The sequence below is a fragment of the Notolepis coatsorum genome (assembly GCF_963971535.1).
Source record: "Notolepis coatsorum genome assembly, chromosome: 3".
NCBI lineage: Eukaryota > Metazoa > Chordata > Actinopteri > Aulopiformes > Paralepididae > Notolepis > Notolepis coatsorum.
The window spans coordinates 142,811,692-142,832,915 of record NC_140167.1 but is presented as its reverse complement, the minus strand read 5'-3'; the positions used below and the strand labels follow the sequence as shown (position 1 = coordinate 142,832,915).

General features: G+C 41.2%; 1 protein-coding gene across 1 annotated transcript in view; it reads left to right on the top strand.

Annotated features, from left to right (window-relative positions):
• wdr75 (WD repeat domain 75) overlaps positions 1-21,224 on the top strand; it is a 144,703-nt gene that overhangs the window by 35,385 nt on the left and 88,094 nt on the right. Inside the window, exons 5-10 of the mRNA XM_084309515.1 lie at positions 1,670-1,794; positions 1,891-1,961; positions 2,583-2,699; positions 3,148-3,236; positions 7,040-7,198; positions 13,551-13,610. Of these exons, the coding sequence (XP_084165641.1) occupies positions 1,670-1,794; positions 1,891-1,961; positions 2,583-2,699; positions 3,148-3,236; positions 7,040-7,198; positions 13,551-13,610 (621 nt within the window). The remainder of the gene's footprint in view (positions 1-1,669; positions 1,795-1,890; positions 1,962-2,582; positions 2,700-3,147; positions 3,237-7,039; positions 7,199-13,550; positions 13,611-21,224) is intronic.

Sequence of the window (21,224 nt, the reverse complement as noted above, 5' to 3'; positions counted from 1 at the left end):
ACACAGCCTGACGTTACGTGTAAAAGGAATTATGGGATTTGGTGTTGGGTGTATGGACTCTACTAGGGGTGGGAATCACCAGTTTCATCACGATACGATATTGATTCTTTGGACAACGATACGATATTTGCCGATATATTACGATATAATGCAGGTGCCTGCAATCGATATGAGATGATATCATAAGTCCATTTAACACAATCAGTAACATTTAGATCAACTCAAAAAAGGTAACGAAAATATAATTTGAAAAGTTTCTTTTTAGCTCTTCCAGATTTTTTATTTTTTTTTATACACTTTTTCTCCCATTTTCTATTTTCTCCCATCCCAATTTCGTATCGTCCAATTCAACCCTCCCCTATCTCGAACGCTGTTTCATGCGTCCCACAAGCCGGCTGTAATGTGGACGTGTAAGCCATACATTGCACGAGTCCCCTCCGGTACTCGAGGTAGCAGCCGTCGCATCTTTTCACCTGCACAGCGCGATCTTTCAGTGTCAGCGGTCTGCGCTTTGGAGGGACGCCGCCCCCGTCGCTTCCTGATTCTACTGCGCAGGCGCACCAACCGACCTGTAGGAGTCGCTGTCCACAACGTCTGATCCCCACCCATCAGTTTCCCACCCTCTAATACTGCCAAATGTATTAGTACGGAAGACCAGCCAAACTGAAAGCAATGTGGAGAGCTGGGCTCGAACCCAGCGCCTCCAGCATTGGAGGTGAGTGCCTTGCCCACTGCACCACCTAGCCGCCCCCACTCTCTTCCAGACATTTAAATGAAAAACTATTTATTGTTTTTAATACAAATAGACCTCCTGTTCACTATAAAGTGCCACGTTTTGATATATTGAGCTTTAAACTTTAAGTAAACATTTTTTGGAACACGCAACTTAAAACCCCTTCCTCTCCCAAACCGTTCCTGCAATTGTTTTATGTTGCATCATGATCATGCATACATTTATTATGTATTGTATTTTTTATGTTTAAATATCAACATTATCTGTCCACCATTTACTATCAATATAATATACTCGTCTGACGTCATCATATCTTTTCAAACACACACACACAGAAGGGAGAATGCCCCCCCTCCCTCCTTCCCAGTCCCCACTCTGCTGTTCTCCATCGCTCTGAACAGGGTTTTAGCTTGTTGTTAGCTTATGCTAACGTAACGTTAATTCCGGTCTTAAACACGACGTGTTCATAAAGGAATGGCGAGGATTGCAAAGCATGTTATATACATTTGACCCGTTGCGGAATAAAACAGCAGGGATTTGTTTTGGGTGGCGAAATAGGCACACTAGCCTTGCTATGTTGCAATGTGCATGTTCCAGACGCTACTGCTACTACTGAGACAAGTACTGCTGTGGAGCCGAGCGTATATGAGTCATGACACCACGGGATTTTCAAAATAAGAGTATCGATATGAACCGAACGTTGCTAGCTGCCGGAGCCATAGTTATTATAGCTGGAGCTGCGCTTGGGCGGAAATGAGACCCGCCACAGGATTTTCAAAATAAGAGTATCGATATAAACCGAATGCCTATCGCACCAGTGCTACTGAAGTAAATCCATTCATCGTACATACCGATGTTGCTGTAGCACGTGCAATATATATCTCGCACTGTACAGCCCTGGGACCACAGACTATGATGATGTGTGTTTCTGTGCAGATAAGTTCCAGTTGGTTGCTGTTCACCTGCCGCGCAGTGGAGATCAGGTAGTTGAGGCGCGAGAGCTGTCTGCTGTTATCACTGATGTTGGCTCCAACTCGGCAACAATCGCTTTCGGCAGAGGGGTGCGTCCACACGTCAAACACTCATCCTTGTGCTATCATTATGATAAGAACAGAAGATTTAATGTTGTACTGACGTTCAAATTGTCATCCTCACAGGGTGAATATATTGCTTCTGCCAAAGACTTGCAATTAGAGGTCTACTTCTTCAAGAAGCAGAAGTCATACAGGTGAGCAAGGGTATCTTCAGTTCAGATGCTTGCCAGCCAGATGGAGACACTTCAGTCGGGGCGCCTGTTCAGCAGGCAGGGGATTTGGGGGAAATGGCGTGAACCTCCACACGCGTTATGTTCCCCCAGTGAAACTCCTCGCTGTCGGGTGAAAAGAAGCGGCTGGCGACTCCACATATATCGGCGGAGGCATGTGGTAGTTCTACACCTTCCCCAGGCCGACAGTGGGGCAAGAAATAGAATTAAAAAAAATTACAAATTACACAAGGGGTCTACACACACGCACATATATCTGAAAGACATGCCTTGCTAATGTAAAATTATCTTTCAAAACAATCCTACCATAATTAAAAATAAGGGTGCATTTTGACATCGACAGGCAATCTAAGCATAAGGAAAACCAACCAATGGCAATCCTTGCATCAGTCGGTATAAATATTTTGGGTTGAAAAAATGTCTTCAGTCCATCAAATTGTAAACAAAGCCAGTATTGGGGCTACAGTGACTCAAGAGGGCAGACCATATGGATTTGACCTTTAGCTAAAACAGCTCAGTAACATACCTTGAGGAAGATATTTCTTTAATTAAGTCATAATAATGATCTGTATCCACATCCTACAGGTTTCCAATGAGTAAGGACACCAGTAAAGGGGCCAAGAACTCATTTACATGCATCTGCTGTCACCCTATTGATGACTGCATTGCCACTGGCCATGAGGATGGCAAGATTAGATTGTGGTATGTAAAGTGTATGGTTCGTTTCTGGAATAGCAGAAATATGAAATCTTTAGCATTCTGTTTCGGACATGGAAAGTCAGGGAACCTATGTTTTTACTGGTTAATTTGTGTTATGTTCTTGAATTTTAACAATGAAACAATTTACAGGAATTAGTATTCTATTTTTATAGAATATATATTTTATCATATGGTGGCAACCATATAAAATGTGTATATATATATATATATATATATATATATATGTATTTATTTCTTTATTTTTAGAAATGTTTTACATTAACTTTTCCCAGCCACAACACCAGTACAACATGCCAGGAACATGTACATTTTGAGTCATGAAAATGCTCTGTTCAAGTCGTGGAAATTAATCCAAAAGACTCATAAGAGAATTACACCACTTGTGTAACATGGCTTGTGGTTTATTATGGTTATGATTGTACCTCTCCAGGAGAAACTTCACCCAGAAGAAGGATTACACATACACCACCCTCCACTGGCACCACACTGCTGTCGCCTCACTACGCTTCACTCCAGAAGGTAAACACACTGCAATGTGACTAGGGCTGTACCGATACTGGTATGGGATATTGACCCGATACCAGGGTAAAATAGGGTATTGGAGAATTTCTCCCATATTAAAATCTGATGCCAGAAAACATGTGACATGCTAAAAATCAAAGCAAAGGGACTTGGATTGCTGCATCTTTAACACTTTCAGTGCCACCAGGGGGCGTACGATTTAGTGCTTGAATGCCACCATCGGCGCCAATGTGAACGTTAATATCGCCTAATCTATGTTTTAAATTATGGCCATGTGTCTAATCTGCCCGTCGCTTATGAAAGAATCATTTTCCAGTCAATGTTGTCAAGGCAGATTGGTTTTTTATCGCTTCACTTCCGTTTGATAGCATTTTGAAAAGCACCCGTTTTCAGGTGAAAAACAGCCCATTCTGTGATAATCGCCTTTTACTGGAATATTCCAGAACGTTGATATTTGTCTGCCTATTTATGAATCGTTTTCAAATAAACGCTAGATGACCGATAGTATATGTGCACGCACGTTCGAGGCGCACGCTGATAATAGCTGCTTTCATTTCCTCATGGCTTTTACAGTGAAAACGGATAGAGCACATATCACAAAAAAGCTTATATCTTCATGAAAACGAGTCTGATTATCCTAACACTGATAACATAGATTCCTTACCTGACATCAGATGGTATCCAACTGGTATATTCCAATTCCTGATCACCATTAGAAAAAATCGATAAGTGTATAGATCTAACGTGTATACAGTAGAACTCAAGATCCGCGGGGCTCGGAGCCCCCTGAATGAACTCTGGTACTCCGGCTGCATGGGTGAGAAGTGAAATGTGGACTGGAATATTTTTTTCCCCATCCATTTTCATTGAGTCCATTCCAAAAGGGTGATTTACCATCTGGGAGACGATAGGGGGCGCTTTTTTCACATCAGATCGCCGGCGGACCCTGGGCAGGCTAGGGTAGGCTCGCGTGATGCAATATGATTTCAGATCGCTAAAAAAAAATCCAGAGAAAAGCCGTGAGTGGCTTTCAACGTCACAATCGTAAACCCGAGATTAGCCGTGAGTGGCAGTCAAAGTGTTAACACATAGAAGCACGTTCTCTCTAGTGGAGACGAATGTATTGTATATCTCAATAATTTGTCTACTGACTCAAAACTGGTCTAAATCTATACTGTTTAGCATCGGTATCGGCAGTGAAAAAATGGTATCGGTGCATCGCTACATGAGACTTGATAATGATTATTTCACTTTAGCTTTATCTTTATCTTTATTACGGATCCCCATTAGTCATCACCGCAGCAACAACTAGTCTTCCTGGGGTCCACACACAACAAACAGTACATACATACATAACATTATAGTAGCATACATTTAAAAATATATTCCAATATTCCTACATATAAAAATAATTCCAAATAGCATTACAGTACACAAAGAGTATCAGATCACAGAAAATACAATAAAAGGGATTAAACTCTCAGACAGTCATATCTTTACAGTGTAAACTACAGTATCTGTGTTTTTCTTTAATGTAAACTAATTTCTTTTTCTCTCAATGCTCTTTTCAAATTATTTTTAAAACTTATCTTACTGGTTATCTGAGTAAGATGTACTGGCAGTTTATTCCAATATGACATGGTTCTATATAACAGTTTTCTTTGCTGCATTGGTTTTTGGTAGTAGCAGTGTGAACGTTTCCCTACAGACATGCCTAGTATTATACTTATGTCGATCATGTTAGCTGTGAATACAAACAGATAGGTTCTCTTGAGATATATATATTCCTCATGAACAAGATCATGCTGCAATCCAGTCTGTCTTCCACCTTCAACCACGACAGCCTGGTATGCAATATGCATCCCCTCCACACTGTTTCTCATTGAGCAGTTCAGGGCCAGACGGGCCGCTCTGTTCTGAGTGAGCTGGATCTTATTGAGCTCTTGTCTTGAGGCATTAGACCAGACAGCTGGACAGTAATCAAGGTGAGAAAGAACTAATGACTGACTTGCTTCAATATCAGACCGGCTAGAAAATACCTACACCTTCTGATAATTGAAATACCTCTGCTCATTTTGGCAACCACATTGTTGGTGTGAGTTGACCACAGAGCATGTGAGCGGCGCCGACGAGAAATCTGCTCTTCGCTCTAGACGGCTTGTTCCGCTCCGCTAATCGCTCATGTTGACCACGCCGATCAGCGCTCCTCTCCGCTCACCTTCATTTACGAATCAAACGCTCCTCGCTCCACAGCTCGCTCAGCATTTTATTTATTTTTTGGAGCGTGATGTAAATTAGCTTGATTTGACCAAACTACAACAGTCTACACCCCCTGGGCCCCTTAACAATTGTTTGTATTGAGTCATATTGTAATTGTACCCATTCTGCAATGTTGAATAACGTTTATATCCATTCAACTAGCTCTACTAAGCGATGGTAGCTAGCCTAGCTACAATATTTACCGATGTCGATATCTCTGTATAGAAAAAAAACTTTTTTATGATAATCAAATAAATAGCTATTTTCCAAAACACTTTTTTTTTTTTTTTTTTACTTTTGTAACTTATTTTCAGAAATGACTGATATTTTGAAACTATTTAAGGCCAAAACATGTAAAAATAAATATCTTTATCGGACCGATACCGATGTGTAAAAAAAAAAACTGCCATATCGGCTGATATTATATCGGTGGCCGATATATCGTGCATCAATACTAACGACCCATAAATAAAAAGGTAACTTTTAACTTGATCAGCGCCACACCCGAGGAAAATTTGAAAATTTATTATTTTTCACATATTGAACGATAGATAGTTGATGTAGTATTCTATCCATAGCTATAATATAGATATAGCCCTGCAAACACTACCACTTATCCCTATCTCTTAGAGCGTTGGCCCAGTAGGAACTAAGATGCTCTAGGCCTCCGGCGCTGAATGAGTTAATACTTGGTTGCAATTATTTTGCAGTCGATGATGGCCTGAATTCTGGAACCCAGAACCCCTGAGTTTCATCCCTGGTGATGCTCTGCCAGGCCTCTGCTGCAACCTTCTTCAGTTCCTGCTTGTTCTTGGGGCATTTTCCCTTCAGTTTTGTCTTCAGCAAGTGAAATGCATGCATCAGGCCAGGTGATTGACATGGCCATTACAAACATTCCACTTCTTTCTTTGCATAAAAAAAAACTCTGGTTGCTTTGGGTCATTGTCCATCTGCACTGTGAAGCACCGTCCAATGAGTTCTGAAGCATTTGGCTGAATATGAGAAGATAATATTGCCCCGAAAAACTTCAGAATTCATCCTGCTGCTTTTGTCAGCAGTTACATCATCAATAATATGATGTCAAAAAAAGAATGTATTCCAGTTGGCCAAAGCCCAAGGGGAATCCTACCGGACTACGGGAGATATTTAGGCTAGTGATGCATAGTGGCAGTTTCTCCCTTGCCAATACACATTTCTACTTAAATTTGAACTAGGCTATAACCAAGAGTTTGTGGACCATTATTGTAACCAGACCATATAAGCGCTGACCATTGGTTCGGGACCCATGGAGAAAATTATTTGAGATGTAATCAGTTTTTCTACATCGGAGAGATCAAACATGTTATGTGTGGGGGAAAAAAATCAGAACCTCAAGTTGCTTTGTTTTGATTTCAGCATGTTACAAATGGCTTTTGATGTCATATTTTAGGTTGGGGGAAATTCCCAGATGCTAATAACGCTAAACCTAGCCTGGGATCAGCCCAATATTGGTATCTCTGTCATTTTAACCACATCAGTCTTTTTCTGCTGTGTTCTACCAGGCACTAACCTGCTGAGCGGAGGTGTGGAGTCTGTGCTGGTTCAATGGCGCTACGGTCAGGAGACTCAGAAGGACTTCCTGCCCCGCTTGGGTGCCGCCATCACATACATCACTGTCTCACCAGACGGATCGCTCTTCTGCACGTCTCACGCAGACAACAGTAAGGAATGACAGCCCAGATCAGACACGCAACCCAGATCAACCGAGGGATTGAGGCTTTCAGACGATAATAACGTACCGTAGATCTCCTTTTTGTGAGGTCGCATCCAGCCGTGTAGTCGGACCCACATCGTTCTGAGTGTTACACTTAACTTGAAAGTACACAACTTTGTGCTGTCTTTTAACCTCTTAACACTTTCTCTGCCAAGGACGCCTAAACTCCTCATTCCCCGCCATGCTAATTCTGCCAATGACGCCGTAACACGTCATTGAGATCAATATTTCAAAAATCTGTGATCGCAATCATATTTCTCCCCCGGAGACTTGAGATCTACTGTTGATCCCCTCTCAACTCTCCAACGGTTCAAGAGCGCCATCTGGTGGCCGATCGGCGGATCGCCCAAACCGGAAACGGAAGCTGGTGCTCATTCCAATTCGGTCCGATCACTCGCTAATAGTCCCGGGACTCGAGCTAGACACAATGGATAGCAATCCGTTACCAATAACTCGATAAACAACATGATTTGGACGTATATGGGCGGCTACGTGGCGTAGTGGGCAAGGCGCTCGCCACGAAATCTGGAGACGCTGGGCTCGCCTGTTCGAGCCCAGCGCTCCACATTTGCTTTCAGTTTAGCTGGTCGTCCGTACTAATACACATTGGCCGTATTAGGGGGTGGGAAACTGATGGGTGGGGATCGGGCGTTGTGGACAGCGACTCCTACAGGTCGGTTGGTGCGCCTGCGCAGTGGAATCAGGAAGTGTCGGGTGCAGCGTGAGCCTCCCACGCGTTACTCCTCGCCACTGAGAGATCGAGCTGCGCAGGTGAAAAGATGCGACTGCTGTTACCTCAAGTACCGGAGGGGACTTGTGCTATGTATGACTTAGTCCACATTGCAGCCGGCTTGTGGGAGGCAAGAAACAGCGTTCGTGACAGGGGAGGGTTGAATTGGATGATACGAAATTGGGATGGGAGAAAATATAGAAAAATGGGAGAAAAAGTGGATAAAAAAAAAATTATTTGGACGTATATACCGTACTTTTCGGACTATAAGCCGCAGCTTTTTTCCCCATTTTTCGACCCTGCGGCTTATATAACGGTGCGGCTTATATGTGGACAAAACCCGAAAATCGAAATATTGCTTTTTTTACTGCATTGAAATGTTATTTATCTGTTCCCTTATTTGCTAAACTTAATACAACTTGTAAATGAGTTAATGTTATTTGTCCGACAGTATTGTGTCCCAATGGGAGTAATTCTCTGTAGAGGTGGGAACTTAAAGCTCAATATAAGAACGGCCATGCACCACCACTCACAGAATCGAGAAAGAGCAATCAATCTGTCAATCCTTTCCGTGTCCGGGCCGGGTGAGGTTTCCCGTGTTGAGTTAAATGAAGCCGCAGGCTCCACTCCTTACATATGGTAATTAAACATTAAAAACACATGCGGCTTATAGTCCAGTGCGGCTTATATATGTACACATCATTCAATTTAGCTGCTGCGGCTTATAGTCAGGTGCGGCTTATAGTGCGAAAAGTACGGTACTATTCTACAACCTGGAGATGGATCGCATATTTCAACATCCCATAATAGGAATATTTTTGCTCATCGCCCAACGCTACGAGGAAGCTACGGTGAGTTTCAGCGTTTTTTTTAACGTGTTCGATATAAACTGCTCTAATGATCATATCACCCACACTAGATGAATCATCTAACGTTGGCCACGGAATTATAAACGACCCCCCCCCCCCCCCCCCCCATCCGGTCAACATCAGATGATAAGTAGTAACTTCTAGAAGCACGTCCATTTGAAATTTTTTATCTCTCGCAGATCGCTATCAAACTGTATTTGATCATCAATATAATGCATTTAGGGCTATAAATCACGTTCTGGAGAAAGCTGCAGAAAACGATAAAAACATATTTATACTTTAGACCGTATTTTAGTGACGTTCCTACGTCCTGAACGATGGATAATTGACGTTGAATGGGCCATAGTAATGTCAATTTAGCAATACAATTTAAAAAGTTATAGCCCTGCAAAGAAGGGGAACTTCTCCATAGACAAATGGAGCTGGCAGAGAGGGGTATAATGATGTACATAAGCCTGGCGAAGAAAGTGTTAACACTTCCAGTGCCGGCCGTGTTTTCCTTTTTACCCCGTTGAATGCCACCATCCACGGCCAATGTTAACGTTAATATTGCCTAATCTATGTTTTAAATTATGGCTATGTGTCTAATCTGCCCGTCGCTTATCAAAGACTCATTTTCTAGTCAACATTGGCAAGGCAGATTGTATTTTTATCGCTTCATTTTCGTTTGATAGCATTTTGAAAATCACCCGTTTTCCGGGGGAAAACAACCCATGCCTATGATAATCGCCTTTTACTGGAATATTCCAGAACGTCGGCCTATTTATGAATCGTTTTCAAATAAACGCTAGATGATCGATAGTATACGTGTGCGCACGCACGCTCGTGCCGTGCGCTGATAATAGCTGCTCTTATTTCCTCATGGCTTTTACAGTCAAAACAGCCATATCACATAAACGCTTATATATCCGTGAAAACGAGTCTGATTATCCTAACACTGATAACATAGATTCCTTACCTGAGGTCAGATGGTATCCAAATGGTTTATTCCAATTTCCGATCACCATTCGAAAAAATCGATAAATGTATTGATCCATCGTGTGTACAGTATAACCCATATTCGCTGTGGCTCAGAGGCTCCAGACTGAAATCTGGTAGACCCCGGCTGCATCAGTGAGAAGTAAAATGTGGAGTCAGAAATCCGTTCTCCCATTCACTTTCATTGAGTCTATTCCAAAAGGGTGATTTTAGGGGGCGCTTTTTTCACATCTGAGCGCCGGCGGTCCCTGGATCTCCAACGGTAGGCTCGCGTGATCCAATATGATTTCAGATCGCTAATAAAAAATAAATACCCGAGAATACTCGTGACCGTGGCATTCAGCGGTCGGGGTGTAAACCCGAGAAAAGCCGTGAGTGGCACTCGAAAGTGTTAAGCCCGGAGCCTATTTTCTGAAAATCCGCCTAAAATACATACCAAAGTAAATGGAATATGGCTCCACTTCTACAAGGCCATTTGCATATTCTTGGTATCTAGGGACATCTATGGACCTATGTGAATGTATTCCCAGTGTCAGAAATATTGTGTCTATTACTAGGCTTGCTTAAATTGTGATGAAACAAAGGAGAATATGAATTATGATTTTTCTTTGCATCTTTGACAGTGAATAACACCATGCTAATAATGACCAGACATGAAGAACTGCCACTGATCTCGTTCAGTACCTTCTTGAGATCATGTGTACAAAAGATCTAAGGAAATGAATGAAGGGAAGATGATTAAACCAGGTTCTGTAGATACAGTACTGAATTCTCCCATCCGGACCAATGCAATTTGAAATATTATTATAGAATAGCAGGCTTATAAATTACCTTATTATAGCCAATTCGCACATATATATATATATATATATATCTTTCAAATGGCAGTTCAATTTGGATTTAGTATCACCAGGCGTGCATAAGAAAAGATAATGATCTACTGTAATCTACTGTACTTTTTTATTTTGATCAGGGTGCAACCGTTTTGAAACTAATTTCAAATCTAATTGTTGCTGCATGCTAAGAAATAGGGAAGAGAAACTAACTGTGCTTCAATATTTGTCAATAACGTTACGTTTTGTGTTTTATTATCCTGAATAATTAGTTATTAAAAAAAATGCATACAGAACTATGAAGCTTGAAACACCATAGAGGCTTGTAGTTCTGAAAAATCCCAACGCAGATCCAAAGCTAGCACAAAATGGCAGCAAAAAAACTACAATTCCCATGGTTCAAAATGTCCAAAATGGTCGCCTCTCGTGAAATAAACAGACCAAATCGAAAAGTAATCCATCTAATAACACTTTAACCTATTGCTAAACTAACTTATTGATGATAATATACATTATAAATGCTGTTGTGACATGGTTATGATGTTTATACTTTAATACGTTTGAAAATAAAAACGATACTTTTCTCAAACAGTCTGGAGATATTGATTTATGACATGTCATTTTGGGACCGGTCCCGTCGGGCTTAAGAGGTTTACTCTAGCTGAGTGCAACATTCAAGCCTAGTCTTCTTATCCCATGACTCTCCATTAAACACAATTAATAAGGGACTTGATGACATCAACACTAGGGATGCACCGAATTGGAAATTCTTGGCCGAAACCGATACAGAAAATAGGAAACAGTTGGCCGAATGCCGAAAGGCCGAAAATGATTAATATAAATATATATATATAATGTATTTTTTATTTATTTTTTTAGCTACCTGATTATGGCAAAACTTGACTTGAATAATATTAATAATCACTATTATGGGCCCATAAAACATTTATTCATCACTTTTGAATGCATACATTAATTCCAGACTGACTGCTGAAAGATTGTACAATTTAAACATTTTCTCTTTGCATACAACAAAATGTGCATTAAAGTCAAGTGCATTTTCTTTTCTCTGTAGGATAACTACAACAAAGTGCATTCAGAACAAAGCCAAGGTGCTTTAAAACTGCAACGATCTGCATAAAGACACACACACAGGACTGTTGTATTTACTACATCTCCCATGACTCTTAGCGGGGGATGACGTAGCTTACGAGAGACGGGTCAAAGAGGAATGGAAGCGTTAGCTAGCTTAACGCTAACGTTAGTTCAAAAGGTTTTAACTGCGACGGGCATATAGTAATGGCGAGGATATAAAAGACGCATTTATTGGATGCGTTGCTCGCGGAGTTTATAGAAACAGCGCGACTCCCAAGAGGAGTTAGTTATCACAGGCTGCAGAACGCAGGAAGAGCTGCCAAGCTGCTCACATTACACGTTGCACGTTTTGATTACGTCATCACAACAACACTTTAGGTTACGAACGTTACGTAACCCTGTTCTTTGACATTCGGTGATATATTTTCGGTGCTAAAACCCTTTCGGCCGAAAGAGCCTTTTTAACCATTTTCGGTCGATAATTTTCGGTGGCCGAATTTTCCGTGCATCCCTAATCAACACTTTTTAATGTAATGACACTTGCATTACAACTTAATGTCTCATTTGTGACTATGTTGCTCGTAACAGAAATTCTATAGCTCAAATGAAGTGCTAGAAACATCACATGAAGAATGAGTGTCGGATTTTGCTTGAACACTTTGTGCGCCAACAACGAGTATACTCGTTATTGCCCGCCAATCGTTGTGCGCCAACAACGAGGGAACTTGTTTTTGAGATCAATATAAAAAAATTTCGCCATGACATTTATAATTCATCCAGCCTCCCTCCGGGACGCAGCTGGACCCTGGTCTGATATTGCAACGCCTCAATACCACCCCCTGGTGGATTTCGGGCAAGTTACACTCCACGCCAAACCGGAAGTGGCGCTCGGTGCATCGGGGAAATTCCTCCGCCAGAGAACGTGGGTCTAGATACACACTTTAGTGCATTGGGATCGCTTTTTAAACGCAATAATCAATATGATTTCGGCGTTTATTGCATCATACAAACGGGAAATGGATCTAGCAGATCAACGTCAAATTATTGGAATATTTTTCCTCCAGTCATCGGCGAACGGTAAGAGGAATCTTAACGTTTTTTTTCAGCCCGATTATTTATTTCACTGCAATCCATCTGATCAATGTATCAACCCATACTAAAAAAAGACGTTACTGACAATCAAGGAATTATAAACGACCCCCCCCTTTCCTTCACGCATGATGAAGCATAATGTATACAGAATATATACATTTGAATTTTTTAATATAGCGTGTATAGGAAAGAAACGCCAATCGATAATATATTATGCGTCGGGCCTATAACTCACGTTTTAGGAATTACTGCAGAAAACCTTAAAACAGCGCTGGCAGACTGGGCCAAAAGATGGGTACAATGCATGGCGGCCAATGTGTTAAGGTAAAATGTTTGCTTGAAGGGATAGTTCAGATTTTGGACCTTAAGTTGTATGAAATACTGTCCAGTAGTGTAGTGGAAGCAAAGCAACTGGCTTACTTGCTGAGTCCCATGATCGGAGTTCTGGCCTGGTTCCGAGCGAACCGAAAGCACAACTCCGACCACGGGACTCTGTAAGTAAGCTAATAGCTCTGCATCCACTACACGTGTACGTTTTTCATAAAACGTAAGGTCTGAGATCCCTTTAACATGACTTCCCCTTAAATTTACCCATAAGCGGATTCAACGGTGAGAAAAACTAAACAATTATTTAGTGGAGCATCTCATCCAACCATCCATCAAGTTGACTTCCGCTGAGTCTTCCCTTCTGTCTCACTCTAGAGATCACCATCATCCAGAGCTTCGTTAAAGTGTCTGCCGTCATTCAAGGCCTGGTCAAAGGTGAGTCCCCTCCCATCTCCCTACAACACACCACAGCTACAGCGCCTTGTAGATGCTTAGAGCCATGGTACCACAGAAGTGCATCTGCATAGTTCAGAACCCCCCCCCAGCGAGGTTGGGTGGCTAACGCGTGATATCTGACGTCCTACTCGGATGGGTTGTCTGATGCACTTCTGTGGAACTATAGATCGGCCTTTATACTGTCTATGGATCCATAAGTCATCTTGATCTTGAAGTTCTCGAAGAGTCTAGATTTCCAGAAAATCATCAGTTATGTAAAGAGATTTAATGGCATAATAAAAACTTTCCACCAGAATATAGGTTGTTAAATTCTAGTGTCAATGGGAAGTTTTATTATGCCATTAAGTCTCTTTATCAAGCACCTGTTGCCCATATTCAGGTTAATGAGTATACAACAGGGTGCTTCTCCCAACAATTTGGTATGGGACATTGTTTGTATTTGACATTGAGACATTTTACATTTAGACCAGTGGTTCTCAAACTGTGGTACGCGTACCACTAGTGGTACTTGGTGGTACTGCTGGTGGTACTAAAAAAAAAAGTATATTTATATATTTATTTTTTTTGTAGTCAGGCCACTGGACTTAAGCCCTTCCCATAGTCGACTCCGCGGAGGTCCACTGGACTCATTGAGCTTTTATAGTCGAGCGGACCTCCACGGACCAATTTCCTACATGTCTCGTGCCAGTTTACAGATACATACAGCTAGTGGCGCCAGCTTTTTATAGTCCCGGAGTGATGTATCATATAAATGTCTGTATTTCTGTACTTCATTTGCCAGTCTCTCCTCAAAATGTGAGTCTATCTGTGCCATCGTTTTTACCACAAGATGGCGATGGCGTCAAGGGCAAATTTCACACTCTCCTCGCGCGGTGTCACATTTAATGCAGGTCATGGTCAACAAAGACCCCGAGCAGCGTTTTGTGTGACACCAAGTGGGCGCCGTGGACGTCCGCGCGTCAGAAAATAGGAGCTTCGCACTTGGACTCTGCTTTGGGTCTGCTTTGAGTACCCTTTGGGTCCGCTTTGAGCCCGCGGGAGTCTGCTCCGTGTACGGTCCGCTCGACTATGGGAAGGGCTTTAGAAGCAGGCCAGGCCAGTGTTTCTAGTTGCGGATAGTTAGATAACCTAAGTGAGGAACAACCAAGAGATCACTGACGGATAGTAATGCAGTCTAAACGGTCATAAATCTTTTATTCAACTTCAGCCCTGATCATAACTATTTTTCTTTTTAGATTTTTTTGTAATGTCAGATAAAAAATGAAATACTCCCACTTTTCTGAAAAGAGTTGTTAAATCTGACACTACAAAAAACTAAAAATCCATTAAAATCTGTGTTGTTGCTAATCATTGACACATGCCTAGCCTGTAATAATCCCCCCCCAGAAAAATTTACTTTGCATTTTATATATTGAAAATATTTTACTTGTGTTTTTTTAACAATAATTTGTGATGCCATCACACAAACTGGCATTGAACACTTTCAGTGCCGGGCCGTGTTTTCCTATTTACCCCGTTGAGTGCCACCATCCACGGCCAATGTTAACGTTAATATCGCCTAATCTATGTTTTAAATTATGGCTGTGTCTAATCTGCCCGTCGCTTATCAAAGACTTATTTTCCAGTCAACATTGGCAAGGCAGATTGTATTTTTATCACTTCATTTCCGTTTGATAGCATTTTGAAAATCACCCGTTTTCCGGGGAAAAACAACCCATGCCTATGATAATCGCCTTTTACTGGAATATTCCAGAACGTTGTCATTTGTCGTCCTATTTATGAATCGTTTTCAAATAAACGCTAGATGATCGATAGTATGTGTGCGCACGCACGCTCGTGCCGTGCGCTGATAATTGCTGCTGTTATTTCCTCATGGCTTTTACAGTCAAAACAGCCATATCACATAAACGCTTATATCTCTGTGAAAACTAGTCTGATTATCCTAACACTGATAACATAGATTCCTTACCTGAGGTCAGATGGTATCCAAATGGTTTATTCCAATTTCCGATCGCCATTCGAAAAAATTGATAAATGTATTGATCCATCGTGTGTACAGTATAACCCATATTCGCCGTGGCTCAGAGGCTCCAGAATGAACTCTGGTAGACCCCGGCTGCATCAGTGAGAAGTAAAATGTGGAGTCAGAAATCCGTTCTCCCATTCACTTTCATTGAGTCTATTCCAAAAGGGTGATTTACCATCTGGGAGACGATAGGGGGTGCTTTTTTCACATCTGATCGCCGGCGGTCCCTGGATCTCCAACGGTAGGCTCGCGTGATGCAATATGATTTCAGATAGCTAATAATAAAATACAAAAATAAAAAAAATAAACAGAGAATAGCCGTGACGTGGCATTCAACGGTCGGGTCGTAAACCAGAGAAAAGCCGTGAGTGGCGCTCAAAGTGTTAAAGGGTTACAATTAGAAAATGTATTGAATATGTGTTTTTTTTATTTTTTTTATATATATAATAATTTGTGATGCCCATCACAACACTGGCATTTAAAGGGTACAAATTCTAAAATTCCTGCACCAGAATGCAGGAAATTAAGTCTTTGTAACAAAATTATTCCTGGTGGGGGACCCCCACTTAGATAGTGGCCTGACTGGGGCTATATTTCACACTATATTTCCCAGCCTGAATTATTTCCCCAGTCCTGCTTGTGTGTGTGTGTGTGTGTGTGTGTGTGTGTGTGTGTGTGTGTGTGTGAAGGACAATTGCTTGCTGTGTGTGAGAGAATTAAGTACATTTTCTGAAATACAGTTCTTAATTTTCTCACTTGCTATGTGAGAATGTTAGTTATTATGTTCTCAATGCCCCTTGCATTGTATGGGTTGTGTGGAAGAGTTTGCTAGTTCTAGTGCTACCCCTTTGTACATTGTGGCTGTGTCTGACAAAAGTTAACAATAAATAATGGTATTAGGAATACATTTGCCTCCTGCGTGAACTATGCATAGCTGAATAGACTGTATTTTAACGTCAGCCATATGGTGGTACTTTGAGAGCCAGCTACGTTCTCAGGTGGTACTTGGTGTAAAAAGCTTGAGAACCACTGATTTAGACAACATTGTTTTCCATCTATGTTAGGCCTGCCGCGATAAGCAATAAATCGATTAATCGGCGCGATAATTAAAATGAATGCAATGATTTTGACGGGCGCGATTAATTGCTATTTGTGCGTTTGTTTTAATGAGGCGGAACCAGTACCCCTTGTCAGTCACTCTCCGTGTGGGGAGGCGGGCCGCTGGCCTTACTACTAGAGTTGTTCCGATACCGATACTAGTATCGGAAATGCCGCCGATACTGCCTAAAATGCTAGTATCGGTATCGGCGAGTACACGTAAATTCTAGCCTCCGATCCCATGATGTAATTTATCTCCTGCCGAGTCCTGCGGAGAGTGAGGATTATAAAATGAACATGTTTTAAAGTGTGATGCTGTGTCATTTTAACAGCAGATACACTTTCTTAAATTCCATTGTCCCCGACAGTGCGGTGTGACGGGGAGCTCGGACGGGAATCGGGATGTGTTTGGCTGGTGTTATGATAGCATTAGCTGGAAAGATAGCTAGTTGGAACAACATCCGCTTTTAACGTTACATCAAATCAGATGATCGCCTGTCCTTTCTCCAGGACCTAACACTGTCCGTGACCGTCTATCAACAATAATGCACCCACGGTGAATTGTATTTAAGTTAAGTAGCTACGGACTAGCGTTAGCTGACTATTACTAACGTTATCTTAATGTCGATGCGGGAAGGCGAGCTAGGTCAGTTAGCTTAGCTTGATAACGTTACCGTGTCTAAAGTTGGTGCTATTCACATAATCCAGCAATAATGGCTGCAGACCTGCAAGCAAAGTACAGCAAGTGCCAAAGGATAAGAGTCTGAGGCGGAGTTTCAAAAGAGAATGTTGAATATTTATTTTGCATCAAAAATCACAAGATGAACGTTCTATCTGCCACTAGCTTACAGACTGAATAGGGTATATCTGCAGAGCCACTGAGTAGCGAGTGCAACACCGTTTAATGTCCGTGTGGATCATTGGAGTAGGGTATATCTGCAGTGCTGCAGCCCATACTCATTGATTAATGATACTAATACAAATCTATACAATCACCTGTTGTTGAATAAATACCATACGTTCTAGTTATTACTAAAAAACAGTATAACAGTATCTGAAAAAAAAAAAAAAAAAAAGTATAATTTATATAATTTTTTTTTAATTTTTTTTTTATGCACTGGTATCGGATAAATATCGGTATCGGCCGATACCCAAAGCTTAGGTATCGGAATCGGATCGGAAAGGGAAAAATGGTATCGGAACATCTCTACTTACTACAGAGTACAGCACGGGAGCTCCGCGGGGCAACGCCACATAGCTTAACTACATTTCTCAATAGTGTTGCTCCTTTTAACCAAGTAGCGTTCTTTGTAGTGTAACGTTAGCTATTTTTAGACCCAAGTAGTTACTCGCTACTGCCCGGAGAAACTGGACTGCTAAATAAAGATTAAAGATCTAGCGTTGACGCTATCCAATGCTAACAACATTAGCTAGATAGCTAACAAACGAAATACAACGTATAGCTACAACACAGAATAACGTTAATACAATTACATGCATCATTGTTTACAATGAACGGGTGGGGCTAGTCAAAGGACTGGACACGGGGACAAGTTAAACATGAATTAATGTATTCTAACAGGTCGTTTCGAGTCGTGCTGCAGTGCCTACGCACCACAGCTATTCTATTATATACGGCTTTGATGCTTCCTCCTCATCGTTGATTGCCTGTAGTAGCTGCATCTAACGTTAGTAGCTAACGTTAAAATTAACCTAAAGTTAGTTGTTCACCAACAATCTCAACATTTGTTTTATCATTTGCTCAAAAACACAGAACCGGACGAGACAAGTTGTCCGCTCAATACGTTCTGCTAGGCAGCTAGGATAATAACAACAATACTTCCGGTGGGTGGGTTTCAAAATAAAAGTCTAAAACACCGGAAAATACGTTTATTTTGTACAGCGTTTTCCTCCACGAGTACTCGAGTACATCATGTGATCAATCGATCTGGATTATTTTTGCCCATCCCTAGTTTATCCTGTGCTGAAGTCTCCATTCCAATAGAGATGGTATATATTTTGGTGTTTATTTGATTATTGTTTCACTGCCTTTTTATTTATTACGTTTCCAGTTTTTTCCTCACACTTTATTAACATTTTGTACAATGTACCGCAAGGTACATTAATAATACATGTACATGTTAAAAGGATGACACAAAAAGCCAGACAGAGGGCTTGTTTCCAGTTTCAGTTTGTTTTATAATAAACAATCAAACTGAGATTTTTTTTTTTTTTATGATATTTAAAATGTCTTCCAATGTTAAATAAAGGTTTATTGCACTTTGAAACGGTTTCCTTGCATTATTATGCTATTATTATATTAGTAAAAAAAAAAAAAAAAAAAAAGTTAATTGAAAACTTTTGGGAAATACATTTCTAAAAAAAAAATTCTCTAACCAATCGCAATAATATCGCTTATCGCGATATTTTCGGGGGCAATTAATCGCCAGCAAAATGTGTTATCGTGGCAGGCCTAATCTATGTTAATGATTTACCTCGAATTAAAGTAGGTCAAATTGTACGCATATTTTTATTGTAGACATGTTTTTATATGCGGATGACAGTCTTCCTTGCCGAACATGAAGAAGATCTGCTGTGTAACTGAGGGGTACAATTCCCTGACTGTATTAATCAAGTATTAGTATCATTAAACTACTACCGTCTTATGTACATTACTGGCCGTACCGTACACAGGTATATCAGATGAGAACTTCTCCACAATAACACGGTTTCCACACAAAGACTCGTTTAGAATATTTATTGCATCAAAAGGGTATTATTACATTACTTTAATTGCGCTTATAAGGCAAATAGAATGTGCATAGGCAAATCAATAATGAATATTAGTAATTATCTATGGTACTCAGGAAAGGGGTGTACTACCGGTTGTAAGCCAGCAGGGGGAGGCAATGCTCTATGAAAGTCAAGGGTCCACGGAGGCGATATCACCCCTGTGTCAGCGGGGAAAGCAGCAGCTGTAATCCTAGGGTGCGCGCCGCAGATGAAGCCGTGGAGTCTCTGCTCCGACAGAGACGGGCTCGAGTGATGTCCTCACGGGCATGTGTAGATCTCACAGCAGTGGGGTAGACGGTTCTCTGCTCCAGCAGCTTGGTGAAGAATGAAGAATAATAATCCTGCCAGGTGGCTCTGCAATCACCGGTGTAGGTATCCTCCGTGGTGCGCGGTGGTCCACAATTGAACTTGACGTTACTATCCTATCAGCACGCGGCAATAAGTGCTCTATGTAGACACACAATTACCCACTTCACGTGGTCTTTGACTCGTAATGAAGGCTTTTACTAGTAAGGAGCGAACGATACGTTAAACAAACGTACTAGGATAACACGAGACTATCTTGGGGCAATACGAGCCCTACTCTGGCCACGTTGCGTAGTGGGGAGAGACGTCACTTGGATAACTGGAACTGAACGAGACTGAACGGGACAAGGGACTAAGAGGAATTCTACATTTCTTGCGCCCTATTTATATGCACGGTGAACAAATAGTACCATTCGTATTTCGGTAGCCGTATTCCTACGCGGAACCGGGGCTAGTTGGGACATGTTCGTCGGCACTATTGAACTTGACTCAAGGGGCCTGTCTGCTGGCGCCAGGTTCTTGTCCAATGAGAGAATGAACTATTATGGGCTGTAGTAGAATAAAGGGATATTCAGTGTATATGTACAAGGAATATACAAGGGATATCAAACGATATACAAATACTATTAAATATATATCCATAAATAAATATATATATTCGGTTTAATCTGACCCTTTGTAACATGCTGAGTATATTGAACATTGCTGATGAATGGTGCTGGAAATTGAGACTAGTGGTAAAACACAAATAATGCTTTTTAGACAAACATTTATTTCCTTTATGCACATTTCTATGACATAATAGTGGAAAGACACAGAAGCTCCCACGGCTCTACGCTAACCTTTTTCACTAGGGGCACAGGTGCTCCTAAATGAAAAAAGTTAGGAGCACACAAAGAAATTTAGGAGCACCCAAAAATATTTAGGAGCACAGTGAAAATATTTCAAGTAAAAGATATTTTTTTTTATATATAAATGTATATTTGTACTGTGCGTGCATGTGTGTAAATTAGCTCTTGCTACAACCCTGCATGTTTACATTTTGTATTTTGTACTTGATGTTCATTAACATGTGCTGTCCCTATCAAATAAACTATCAAATCAAACTACTGCTACAAAAGTAACAGTCACTTAACTTTAGCTTTTGCCCCTTTTATGCATACAATGCCTATGTTTTGGCTGTGTTGCTCTTCTAGAAAAATAATCATTACAGGGTTGCCTATTGAAATACTGTACACCTCCAGTACAGAAACATTGTTTATGAGTTTGCGTGTCAGGTAGACCATTGATTGACAGTCGAGTCTGCCAATTACGTCACACCACTTGCACTCCGGCCGTCCGGTGCTGCAGCTGGACCCTATTGCCCACCT